Source organism: Trichoderma evansii (genome assembly GCF_050947405.1).
Source record: "Trichoderma evansii strain SZMC 28006 chromosome Unknown GGI43scaffold_23, whole genome shotgun sequence".
Lineage (NCBI taxonomy): Eukaryota > Fungi > Ascomycota > Sordariomycetes > Hypocreales > Hypocreaceae > Trichoderma > Trichoderma evansii.
The window spans coordinates 464996-478055 of NW_028145183.1; the positions used below are offsets into that span (position 1 = coordinate 464996).

Consider the following 13060-nt stretch of genomic DNA (forward strand, 5'->3'; position numbering starts at 1 on the left):
GCCGATGCATGGGCTCTGGATCTAGTATCGGGTCGTCGCTTATTGCTGGACGCTCGCACAAAAAAGACCCATTCACAAAAGATGCGAAAAAACAGTTGAGAGACGGGGGGAAGGGGGATTGAAGGATTCTGGGAAGCAAGCATGGCCTGAGTCGAGGGTTACACGGAAATCATTTTGTCATGTCTCGAGATTCTTGCGTCAGATGCGCTGCCACCACACCAAACGGCGGAGGCTGATGAAGGGAATGGAAGTCTATTGTCTATTTCAGCTATTAGCCGGTATTACGTGGGTTTGGAATTGTGTCCGACACATGCAAAGAGTGGCTAACACGAGAACGACGCACCACGTACGGGTCGGGCGGGTGTTTTTTTTTTTTTTTTCTCTCTTCTCTTTCTAGATCCTACCAAAATTTATGCACCAAAGTGAGGATGCATACAGTGTGTAGAACGGATCTCGCGGGCGTTTTTGACACCAGAGTCGCAATTTAGCTCGTGTCAGTCCATGTTAGTTTGCTTTGCAAGGCTTGGTCGCCTTCACCTTGTTTATCGCATATTTCTCTTTCTTTGTTAATCAAGGCCATTGCGTGCTCGCGTGCCCATCCAATGATGCCATTTTAATGCAACTCGGAAGTCGGACGCCCTTATTAGCTGGTTTCTCCACATAGAAAGTGGTTGGGGAGAGAGAGTCGGTGTCACAGAAGCTATATAATGGGCTGAACGCTTTCGCACACGTATTCAGCTGGAACAGCCCCCTCCCTCTCTCTTTTACAAAACTAAAGAAATAAGTAGTTGCTGCTACACTGTATGCTTAATTCGTTTTATTGAATCCTCTTTTTTGAGTTATCTTAATAGAGACACTACGTTCTAGTCTCAACTGTTGTCTTCCTCTTCTGGTTCTCTCACGCTGCTATCGTGACCTCTCACCGTCTCGTCTCTCTGCTAGGCCCTTGAGGCAAGAGAAGAAGCACGCCAAAACTCCATTTTTAAGGATTATTGAAAGTAATATACACCTCGGGACTCTCAATTTACGCTTAACGCGTCTCTTTCGCCCGCCATGGCTCCCGATCTCAACACCCTCCCGCGCTCTGAAGCGCCTCTTCCTGCTCCCAGCTCTGAGCAGCAAAAGCCAAACATTCTATACATCATGGCAGACCAGCTGGCAGCTCCTCAGCTCAAAATGTACAACCCAGACTCTCAGATCAAGACGCCCAACCTGGACCGTCTGGCGGCTTCAGCCGTCCAGTTTGACTCAGCCTACTGCCCCTCGCCTCTCTGTGCGCCTTCGAGAATGAGCATGATCTCTGGTCTTCTGCCTATGAAGATTGGCGCGTACGATAACGCTTCTCAGATCAACTCAGAGGTGCCCACATACGCTCACTATCTGCGCTCCAAGGGCTACCACACCGCTCTGGCCGGCAAGATGCACTTTGTGGGCGACCAGCTTCACGGCTATGAGCAGCGTCTCACAAGCGACATTTACCCCGGTGACTTTGGCTGGGTGGTGAACTGGGATGAACCGGATACTCGTCTTGAGTGGTACCACAACGCCAGCTCGATTCTCCAGGCCGGAGTGTGTGGACGCAGCAACCAGTTGGATTATGACGAGGAGGTCATGTACCGAAGCACCCAGTATCTCTGGGATCACGTCCGTGAGGGAGCAGACAAGCGCCCCTTTGCCTTGACCGTTTCTCTGACTCATCCTCATGACCCGTACACTATCACCAAGAAGTACTGGAACCTCTATGAAGACGTGGACATTGACCTGCCCAAGGTGCGCATCTCCAAGGAGAAGTTGGATACTCACAGCCAGCGCCTGCTGAAAGTCTGTGATCTGTGGGACCTGGACTTTACCGACGAGCAGATCAAGAGGGCAAAGAGGGCGTACTACGGCTCAGTGAGCTATGTTGATGACTGCATTGGCAAGCTCCTCGAGACTCTGGAAGATGCCGGCTTGATGGAAAACACCATTGTCATCTTTAGCGGCGACCACGGTGATATGCTGGGAGAGCGCGGCCTCTGGTACAAGATGAGCTACTTTGAGTCCTCCGTCCGTGTTCCCATGCTGGTCCACTATCCCAAGTGGTTTACCCCTCACCGTGTTACCCAGAACGTCTCGACCTTGGATCTGCTGCCAACTATTTGCGACATCATTGGCACTAAGCCCGCGCCATACTTGCCCATGGACGGCGTCAGCATGATGCCGCACCTCTTGGGCCAAGAGGGTGGCGATACCGTTTTCGCCGAGTACACGGGTGAAGGCACTGTTCGCCCCATGATGATGATTCGACGAGGAGATTGGAAGTACATCACTTGCCCGGCAGACGAGCCGCAGCTATTCAACCTCGAGAGGGATCCCCTGGAGCTGGACAACCTGGCCCGATTCGCTTCCAAGGTTGAGCCGCAGACGGCGGAGGAGAAGGAGGCCAGGGAAGTGTTTTTGAACTTTGAGGCTGAGGCCAAGGCGAAGTGGGACTTTGATGCCATCACGGAGAAGGTGATAACCTCTCAGCGCAGTAGACGATTGGTGTGGGATGCGTTGAAGATTGGCACTTTCACGAGCTGGGATCACAACCCAAACGATGATGGCCGAGAGAAGTAAGTTATTTCTTCAGATGATGGTATATCAGAGTGAAAGAGGCATTGCTAACATGATTTGCTGTAGATACATTCGATCTCACATGGCGCTGGATGACTTGGAGCGACGTGCGAGATACCCTTTTGTGGACTCGCAGGGCTACGAGATTTCACCAACTGTCAACTCGACTAGAGGCTAAAGCCACCACTCCTCTTTTTGCTCTTTTAAAAGCTATTAAAAGGATTATGTTTCACGAACTTTGATTTTGTATTTGCTGCTGCGTGGCATGAGAGGAAATTGAATAGACGGGATCTGATTTCGACTTGAATGATTTGGTTATGGGCAATTGTATGATTTGGCGGGGCATAGCGAGGGAGTATTTTCTAGTTTGATAGGCGTGTTACTTTTATATAACAAGAAGTCGAATACAAAAATAAGTAAATTCAACAAATGCCATGACATTACAGCAGAATTAACCAATGGCCAGTGTTGATTTATATGATGCCACCCTCTTGAATGTTAGCAAAACCGACCCCACTTTTAGCTTCTAGCTGTATCTTTGAATGCTACCCAAGATAGGTGCTGTTAGCGCCTACTCCACTGAAGACAGCGCGCCTGCAATTGATCAAAATCGAGCTCGACGTCACTGGCCAATGTTAATTTAAACTTCATACTCTTTTCTGCTGCCTCCCCCAACCCCCAATTCTTCTCCGACTAAGCTCTTACTAATCTCCAAAGCTATCCAATATTGCTTCTCCTAGAACCACACACCTTAAACCGATCGGCGAAAGCGGTGCGCGCAAAAGATGGCGACGCTGGGGTTGGACGACGACGAGCTCAAGGCAGTTGAGCAGACGCTGGCTCGGTTGGCGCAGCTCTCGAGCAGTATACAGAGTCTTAAGATGGACATTCTCAAGAGCAATCCGCTCCCACATCCGTATGCTTCGCTACTACTACACTCTCGAGCATTCTCAGCGCATCTCTAACGGCAGTTTACATGCAGCTCTTCACTACAAGCTTCCGCCCAGATCCTCCAGCGCAATCTACAAACAGTATTAGACAATCTCAGCGAGAACTCGGAGCTATTTTCACGAATTGCCGTGCATCCCTCAACAAATTACCCCGGGCGGACGCAAGAGAATGTTTTGACACAGCTGCTGCGTAAGAAGCTGGAACCAGACGTGGAAGAGCTTGTTGAGCAAGGCCGAGAAACGGCACGCCTGGCTACCCCTGAGGGTATCGCTGAGCTACAGAGCATATGGGACGAATTACGCGAGTGGACACACGAAAGGATTGCCAGCTACGTGAGGGAAGAGGCCGGAGACGTCTACACAAAGGAGGAGAGGGAAATGGGCGTCGAGAATGTCCGCACAGGCCTGAAAAAGGGCCTGGACGAAGAAAGCGACGAAGAGGAGGACGAGGACGAAGATGAAGACGACGAAACCGAAGATGCTATGGACGGGGTCACAAAATCAGCGGCGGTGGCGAGAGGTCCAGAACCAGAGACACTCCTGTGGTTTGCTTCACGGGGAGATTTCGATGTGCCGCGGAACGTCGAATACGAGCGGAAAGCTGGAGGCAAGAGAGGATATGAAGGAGTAAATATACCACCAGGCTCTGGGTCGTCCTAGTATGACAACCGGTGGTCCTTTTTTTCGATTAAAAGATGGAGATGGGAATGATGCCGAGAGCGGAGAGAATACCCCTTCCCAGTTTAGAATTAACAGAGGAGCAGACGAAGATGGATCAACAACGACAAATCGAAGCCACCGCCTATTGGCCAAGAGCTGCAAGAATGTCCTGCTTTGATAAGTCGTACGTTGCTCGTCAACTTTACACGTGACACCATCAAGCTTCGAAGCATGAGTCGGAAAGGCTCACTATTATTACGTATCATATTTGACTTTCCCGAGTGCCGCGCATAACGCGACTCAGCTGCTGTAAGCATTAAGCTTGGCAAGCTAAATAGACATCATTGAAAGCTCAGCGGGGAACTTGCCAATGGAGCTGCAATTGAGCCAATTGGATGGCAGCGATGCCACGATGAACACACCGAAGGAAGGGGGATGCGTATACTTTAATATATTTTATTATGATCAGTCGATAGTTGCGCGCGTTGCGATGGATGTGAAGGAATTGGAACGCAGCAAACCAAAGGTAGCAGCGCGGGGCTCTAAGACATTGGGCCTTTATCTCGGGTAGGAACAGGAGGCTGTCAGCTAATAGTCGCGTGCCTTTCTGCCACGACGTCTAAGGCGTCTGAATCGAAGCTTATTGGAAAAGCTGCTCTGAGTCGCGTCTAGACATCAGATGGAATCACTGGTCCGGCAAGCCCCTTAGTATGTAATAGTGACGTTTCCCCGCAGCCGATCGAACAATTGGATCAATACCCGACCTTAGGCTTCATCTAAGCCTCCCCTCCATTTCCAGATCTGCTGCGACGAAGGATTGATTTTCATCCATTTCATCCATTTTACCCATGTTTTGCGACGCTCGAGTGACATGTTACGGGCTTATATAGACTTTCTAACCGGATTACGCCTTGCTATTGTCACAAAATAGGCCCATCTAGTCAGCCGCCACGGCTCTTGGCCAGTAGGTTTTTTCTGCTGGGGCAGCGTATAAGACGGCGTATCTGACATGACTTTAGTGCTCACGATGATTCCGTGCTGCTTGACACACATTAGTATGTTGCTTTTCCCCCTCGTCTATTATGCTCCGAGAAAGAAAATACATGTGATGGAAAAAAAAGGAGGGTTTTCCTGTGGTTATAAAGCGTTTCTTTCTTCTTCGTAAAGCACCGAGCCAAGATACCCAGTTAGTCTTAATGTCAACTTCTCCCCAAGTCGTGCTTCCCTGTCACCCCTGTGCCTACATCTATTTCATCTTGATTTTTTCTTAAAATTTTTATATTCCTCTTCACTTCATACAGTTCAAAATGGATTTTGACATTCGAGATACTCACGCATTACACCTAGCCATGGCAGGGGCCGAATATGAGTACTGCCCATTCATGTTTTGGTACCCGCCTGCAGTGTGCTACTACAAGCATTGGGGTCCTAAAGGAGATGAGGACAGCACTAATGGTGATACATCAGCAGACGGCAATGACATTTCGGAAAATGTCGCCGACAGCAGTAGCAGCAAAGCTACAGCGGCAGCATTGGCCTCGCCGCTGCTCTCTCTGCCGCCAGAGGTGCGGTTGAGGATCTACTACTGGGCTTACATGATGAGTCCCATCCAGCCCAAGGAGCTGGCGGCGGGGTATCCCATCCCTATGCTATGCCGCTACATCCTCCATCCGCTGGACCCGAATCTTGAGAGGCAGGTTGAGCAGGAGATTGAGAATGAGAGGGTGATTGTGGACCTTGCAAAGGCTGATCCGCAGCCGGGAGATGGGAAAGGAGCAGGTGGTGTTCAGGAAGAGGAACAAACGCCGGCGGTGCAGGAGCAGAATGAGCTGCAGAGAACGATTGCTACGGAGAGAATGGTCAAGGAGCGGATAAAAGAAAAGATGAGGGAGCTGAATAGGAGGATGACGGGCCTGCTCAGCTCGGAGAGGCCACTTGCGGGGATGCCAACGGGTCTGCTATGTGCCTGTCGTCAGATATACTTTGAGGCTCGAACCATACCCTTTGAGAACAACGAGTTTGTCTTTCTCAATTGGTTCTCATCGGGCCTCAACGCCGCTTCAGCAGTGACAAAGTCACAGCGCTCATGGCAGCGTCTATCAATGCGATACGTGCGGATGGAAGTCATGGCTGAGGATCTCGCAAGGGTAGGCGCGCTGAAGAAGTGGGCAGATCTATGCGGCGGCTCGGACGAACGTCTGGCGTCGTGGACTCATGGCCTTCGAGGCCTACGGCTCAAGATTGTGGGACAGGTCGGTCGGAAGCACACTGAGAATGCGCAGGAGGCTGAGGATAAGTATGTGGATGGGCTGGAGGAAGAGGGCGGTGCGAGGAGGTGGGTTGAGGGGGGAAAGGTGGCGGAGATGAGGAATCTGGAGAGGTTGGAGATTGAGATTATCAAGAATGCGTGGGGGACGGAGGAAAAGATGAAATGGTGTGCGGAGGTGGAGAAGGCGTTGAGGGAGTCTGGATCGAGGGCGGAGGTTGTGAGTATGGCGAGGATTGTGTAAGTTGAGTGGGTAGACATGGGTGATGTGATTTTGGCGCGAAGGAGTGGGTTGGGTTCCTAATTTTGGCTGCTTTTGATAATGACTTATTGGCGTTTATTCCTATTACAATACTATTATGATTATTATCTTTTATGGTACCTCGTTATGTTTATGCGAGACAAAAGTAATAAAGTGAGCTTTTTATATTGTACTACCTGGGGCATGAATACTTTGTAAGACATGCTAATAATTCGTTGCGCCTGCATATAGTTATCTAGACGTGATACTCGATCCATCAATTATGGTCAACTTGCAATGGAATGACATGGAATCAGCGACAGTAAAGGTGCCTCGTCCAAAATTTGCGAGAGAGGGCTTGACGTCCTCAGTTATCTTCCTGCACGATTAACATTTCCTTAATATCCTTAATAGAGTCTGCCATTCCCACCATAATCTCTTTGATACTGCCCAAGACTTGATTGTAGCCCTCTCGGTCAGCCTTGGCCTCCATGATGATTTTCTCGATGGCAGTATTCATGGCATCAAGCGCTGTAGTCGTAGTGTCGAATTTAGATACGAGGAGTCTGTGACTCTCTTCAAGTGCTTTTAGACGATATTCGCTTTCCACTTTAGACGCAGCGTTATCCTCACTTTGGGAGTCTCTCTGAGATGTTTTGGATAGCAGGCGTCCTCGTACGTCATGAACATCAAGACTGACGGGTGATGTTACGTCGGGTGTAATAACACTAGACGATTCGGTGGTAGCATTTTGTATTTGGTGTGTTTCTTTTGCACAAGTGAGGCCGTCCTGTTGAATATCCTTTGCCTCTTGATCCACCGTCGTAGCTTTTGGCTTCTGCTGAGCAGTGGTTGGTGTATCTAGTGTCTTCTGCGTCTCGGGTGCATGTGATGTTTTTTGGCGTTTTGGGGCCGGCAAGTTGTCATCTTTAGCACCAGCCTCATCAAAGCCAGCCCTCTTGTTATCAACCTTCTTCTCAATTAGTCTACTTCGGTCATCGCTAATCATACCAGCCATTATAACGACGTCAAACGGCTGATATTGTTGCCCCCCGAGAACATTAGCAGAGACACCAAGAAGTTTTCCCTCATTTGGGTAGTGTTGAAAGAATTGAGAAGAAAAGTTTCCAATAATCGCCGTCCCGAATTTTTTTTCTATTTCGCTGATATATTGAGGAGGTAAATTGCCCGTGTAAAGAACGTGCAATATGATATATGAGGGCCAGGTCAGATATTCCGCCGCAAAATTCTTCTCTCGGATAAAATGGTAGAGGCTGTGATTTTCTGGAGATTTCTTCGCTTCTCTTGATCTTATAAAGCGTCCTTTTGTGATAATCTCGATGATTTCACGTCGTTGATCCTGGTCCAGTTGCGTTACTTGCATCCGGTACATTGCGAGGCAGAAAAGGGCATCTATGCGGTCAGGAGAGCCTCGTTTGACTCTTACAAGCGTCCCGATATTCTGTGGTCCAGTAATATCTGGAATTCTGAGTCGCGGGGGCGCAGTATCTAGCCTTGCTGGTGGAATAGACATCTTGGTTACTGCGTGCTATTGCGTTGAGAGGTTGCTGAGATGATGGCAGAAAGAAGTTGAAAGAGGAGATAAGTGAAGGAAGGATAAAGGAAGAAGAAGAGAAAAATAAAAATAAAAAAGAAATACAGCTGCTGCGTTAAGGAACTAAGGGCAGCACTGTGATTAAATACTGATCAAGGAGTGAAACGCCATAGCCAGCTGGCAGCCATTTTGGCAGCTGTCATGCGGCATAGCTTACACTGCAATTCGCCCCCCAAACAATTTATCAAGATTTTTTATTGTTGCTGGATATTATATGATAGTTAGGTAATAATTCGAATGTGTCAAGCTTCAATAGCACCGTAGCTCTTATACTCTGCTTGATTTTTTTTTTCCCTTCCCCCAAGACAATCCAACCATCTGGGCCTCAATTCGCACAGGCTTCTTTTTACTCCTCAAATCTCTAGCATCTTCTACATCAAGAGGCTCTAATGCATATTCTATGACTCTATCAGCATCATGAAGAACTCTTGTGGCAGGTACAGGTCTCAGCTATCCTATCGAATTCAGCCAGGGGGTTGAGTTTTCTCAACCTTTCCTCCCAGCTCCCTTTATTTCATTTCTCTTCTTCTCTACTCCTGAACCTGGGTTCTTTCAGACGCTTTTGCCTGCTCTTGTTAAGCTACATGTACTACCTATATGTTCAAAAATTTAGGAGAAAATGCGAACCCGCTTGTACACTCTCCGGTGCTGCCCTAAAGAAAGATGAAACTAGGGATTCTATTACAGTCGCCTCTGTTGTAAAAGAAGGACGTCTATGAAGCAGAGAGAACTTGGATCAAAGTTAGCCTCTAACCATTTAGATTGCGGTACTCTGTATACAGGATCCCCCCTTTTCGATTTCAAGTGTCCCCATCTTCCCCCCTTTTCGATTTCAAGTGTCCCCATCTTCCTATTTACACCAATGCAGGTAGGTATGAAAACTCATAGCTGAGCAAACAGAAGACGCAAAAACAACAGTAGCCAAGGTCACTGGACCTCTTGCAACAACTAGGAGTTGAATGTGAATCCACTGTAGTCAGTATTCATCTCGTTGTCGATCTTGCCCAGGTACATATTCATTCCTCCAAAGTACCAAAGGACACTTCTGCCTTTCGTCCTAGCAGAAGGCGTGTTATCACCATAGAGGAAAGACCTCTCCTTCTTGAAGATGCTCTCATCTCCAAGTTTGCGGCACTCCTTCATGTATTCATCCTCAGCTTGCTGAGTAGGCGTAATAAGAATCTTTTTGCCTCCACCCAACGCATTCTGTTTCTCCGCCTTTGCGATCAGCGCTGCAATAAGATTGCTCTGGGCTTCGACCAGCGGGGGCATGTTGGTCACTGGAGACTGAGGCCCCACGATCATGAAAAAGTTGGGAAACCCTGCTTCTGATAGTCCCAAGTAAGAAACTGCTCCTTGAGCCCAGTGCTGTTCTAGCGTTTTAGTAGGGCCAGTAATGGCAATGTCAGCCCAGCTGCCATCTGTCTCATAACCAGTCGCATAGATAATAACATCTAGCTCGTGCACCGTGCCATCATTTGTCTTAATGCCCTTTTCAGTAACCTCCAATAATGGAGTATCAACAATATCCACACAATCATTGTTAAATGTTTCATAGTAGCCAGCGCAGCACACAGGCCGCTTAGCGTAGAATGAGCCTGGAGGGGGAGTGAGCTTCCTGCGTTTCTCAGGATCTTCTACGATCTGGCCAATCTTCTTTTTAATAAAGTTGCAAATCTCCTGATTTGCCGCTTCATTTGTCAACACATCAGAGAACGTGGCATACAGGAACGCAAAGCCGTTCTTTCCATTCCAAGCCGATTCAAACACTCTCTCACGCTCTTCTGGGCTGACGCTAAAAGTCGGCGTAGTAATCGGTGTGAAGTTATATCCAACAACACAGTTGCGGACACCTTTCCAGACATTATCCCAGTTGTTGACAATCTTATTTCTGTACTCTTCAGCAACAGCTCCTCGGTAATTAGGAACTATGTACTGTGCGGAGCGCTGAAAAGACAATAAATGTTTGGCCTCCTTTGCGAGACCAACGATGAGCTGGGCTCCTGAAGAGCCAGTACCGATGATTCCAACTCGTTTGCCCTTGAAGTCACGGCTCTCCGGCCAGACTCTAAAAATACTAGTTAGCGATAGCGAATTTTACCCAATTGACAATGGGTGAACTTACCCCGAATGGTACTGTTCACCAGTAAACTTTTCTCGCCCAGGAAGAGCAAGCCAATTGGCTTTATGAATAGCTCCTGTAGCGGCAACCAAGTACGTAGTCTTAACAGTTTCCCCGGTTGCGAATTGCAATATCCACGAATTCGAAGATGCGTCAAAGGTGGCTGACTTGAGCTCGGCGGAGAAAGTCATGTCCTTTCTCAAATCATGACGCTTTACTACATGTTTAAGGTAGCCCAGAGTTTCTTCTTGGGTCACGACATGGTTTGGCCAAGGGTATGTCAACAGATCTTCCTTGTCCCAGCTGTATCTATACAGCTCACTAGGAGAATCGCTAGCGCAGTTAGGATATTGACTCCAGTACCACGCACCGCCAATTTCAGGGGCTTTTTCGTAAAGCCTCACTGAGATACCAAGTTGACGAAGTTTGTAGAGCTGGTAGATTCCTCCAAAGCCAGCTCCAACAACAACAGCATCGAATGATTGCATTGTGAGTACCAAGCAACTGATAGAACAAAGGATACTTGTTGGGTGTACGAGAATAAATAGAAGATTTTGAGATGTAATTGAACCGCATTTGGAGCTACAATACGAAGTAGGCCAGTGCAAGCCTTATATGTTAGTCATGGCATTGAGGTATTTTACTTTGTAGCTCCTGATCTTGTATCTAAGAGAGCTGTCGATTGGTGTGGTCCGTGTGTTCTGATGGTCTTACCAGCCTTGCCAGCCTTGCTGTAGCACGAAAGTCTACTTCTCTTCATGCACCATGCATAGTTTTAGGAAGGGGGGGTCGAAAGGGAGGGTCGGAATTAGAAGAGAATTAGAAGAGAATTGTGAGATTCTCGAATGTCTGGAGGTACTACTAAATGGAGTTTAGAATGATGCTGTTACCATTTCTAATAAATAGTGAGAGGGAATCATTTCTGGAGAAGACTGCTTCGTATAAGGAGACAAAGGGATTTTGTACATTTCTCCCCTTGATTCTAACAGATACGCATAGGTACAAAACAATAATGTTGCTATTGCAGTGACTTTAAAACTAGGATAAGGATTGGCGATGATCTATAATAGCGAAAAGGAGACGCTTGGAGAACGATATTACATATCCCAGCTCCAAAAAGAGCCTGATAGCCATTTGGATGTAAATTTTGTACAAGCAGAAAAAAATAAATAAATAAATAAATAACTGGCACTGTTATTACTAAACTGAGAGAATAATAATCGAAGTCGTCATCAAGGTGCCTATCAACTGGCCGAATTTGGATGTACAAATTAGTCTCTTTTCTTACATTGCTGACGGGTGATACGTAATTGAGGTCGTACTGGTATAACGTAATACGAAATAGTATTTGGATAGAAATAGCTCTTCTTGGGCGGGATGTTGTACAGATCTTCACATTTACAGCTTTTTAAAGCCGAGGCATTTTTTAGAGCAAATACACGGCGATAGCAGATGGCGTTTGTCAACTTGTAATAGCCACTAGCTGTAATGAGAAACTTGTTCAAGTATAACAAATAGCCATTGGTTGCTGGGTTGATGTATTGCTAGTTATAAGCTGAGTCATACCCCAAGTCTGCTCCGTAGTAATAGAGACGACTCTCCCGCACTCCCCGCCTTGGCGTCAATCGCGGACAATGGGTGTTTATTCCGATCCGAGATGGAATTCTCCATATCTGTTCCTGAACATGGGTTATTTCTTCAGCTCCGAGAAAATATTACCGTAATCATGGGCAATATTGTCCTATTTAATAACAATCCTTCTCTTTCTTACCCCTCTTTTATCGATTCCTTTCTCTCTTGCCTTCTCCTAATGTTTATTCTCTCATTTGTTTCTTCTTCGTTTCTTAATTTCTTTCATGAGCTGGGTATTGCACAGAGGTCAAAGATATGCTGGTATTTTACAGAGTACGCTGTGATAGGATCCTGTAGACAATATGCTCTACATTCCTCGTACACAACTACTCTTTATTCAATTTCATGTCATCTTCATTCGCCTTTTACGTCACCACATAGCTTGCTTTGTCTTTTGCTGCAGAGCCCGAGTCCTTGCTTATTTCGCCCGTGACTGCGCGGTCCGTAATTGTCCCCTTGGGCATATCATATATCGGACATATGAGGCACGGAAAGGAGGAACGGACCGATTATCGGAGGAGATTTTAAATGTTGCGGTTCCTAGTTGCGGTGAAATAAACGGATGTTTATTTCATCGGTTAGATCGATCTGTTTCTCCTATACCATGGCTTGCCGTAAGTAACCGCTATCGAGAACATAGAGGTTGTATAACCATGTGTGGTGTGGGGAGAGAGGTGCTGAATAATGTGTATTATTAATTGTCGGCAGCAGCTAGATAGTGAAATCTTGAAAGCTGAAAAAGCAGCACGACATGCGTTTTATGTACATGGCACGTTGCATGATATATTCGTCGTTCACCTCCCCACTTATATCTGCTAATCGAAGGGCGCCATTCTTCTGCAGCTGAGGATGAGTCACGACTCCAAAAAATAGCTTTATTCTAAGCAAAAAAAAAAAAAAAGAAAGAATGGAGACAGATATTAGCCCAAGGCCAGCCAAAAAAAAAGAAAAAGAAAAAAAAAAAAAAATAGGGTCTTTT

General features: G+C 47.0%; 4 protein-coding genes across 4 annotated transcripts; 2 read left to right on the top strand and 2 right to left on the bottom strand.

The window, feature by feature from the left end:
- Positions 1-1053: 1053 nt before the first annotated feature.
- GGI43DRAFT_425237 (alkaline-phosphatase-like protein) lies at positions 1054-4205 on the top strand (the record flags this gene model as incomplete). The annotated part of the gene is made up of 3 exons (XM_083208482.1): positions 1054-2594; positions 2662-2702; positions 3592-4205. The coding sequence occupies 3 exons, from the start codon at positions 1054-1056 to the stop codon at positions 4203-4205; spliced, it is 2196 nt and encodes a 731-aa protein (XP_083057117.1).
- A 1307-nt stretch (positions 4206-5512) lies between these two features.
- Positions 5513-6715, top strand: GGI43DRAFT_425238 (uncharacterized protein; the record flags this gene model as incomplete). Its single annotated transcript, XM_083208483.1, has 1 exon — positions 5513-6715. The coding sequence occupies one exon, from the start codon at positions 5513-5515 to the stop codon at positions 6713-6715; it is 1203 nt and encodes a 400-aa protein (XP_083057118.1).
- Positions 6716-7079: 364 nt separating this feature from the next.
- Positions 7080-8246, bottom strand: GGI43DRAFT_430359 (uncharacterized protein; the record flags this gene model as incomplete). Its single annotated transcript, XM_083209240.1, has 1 exon — positions 7080-8246. One exon carries the CDS (start codon positions 8244-8246, stop codon positions 7080-7082), a length of 1167 nt encoding a protein of 388 aa, XP_083057119.1.
- Positions 8247-9275: 1029 nt separating this feature from the next.
- On the bottom strand, positions 9276-11085 carry GGI43DRAFT_430360 (flavin-containing monooxygenase; the record flags this gene model as incomplete). The annotated part of the gene is made up of 2 exons (XM_083209241.1): positions 10453-11085; positions 9276-10395 (listed from the first exon to the last, which is right to left on the bottom strand). Exons 1-2 carry the CDS (start codon positions 10935-10937, stop codon positions 9276-9278), a joined length of 1605 nt encoding a protein of 534 aa, XP_083057120.1. The 5' UTR covers positions 10938-11085.
- Between the last annotated feature and the right edge of the window lie 1975 nt (positions 11086-13060).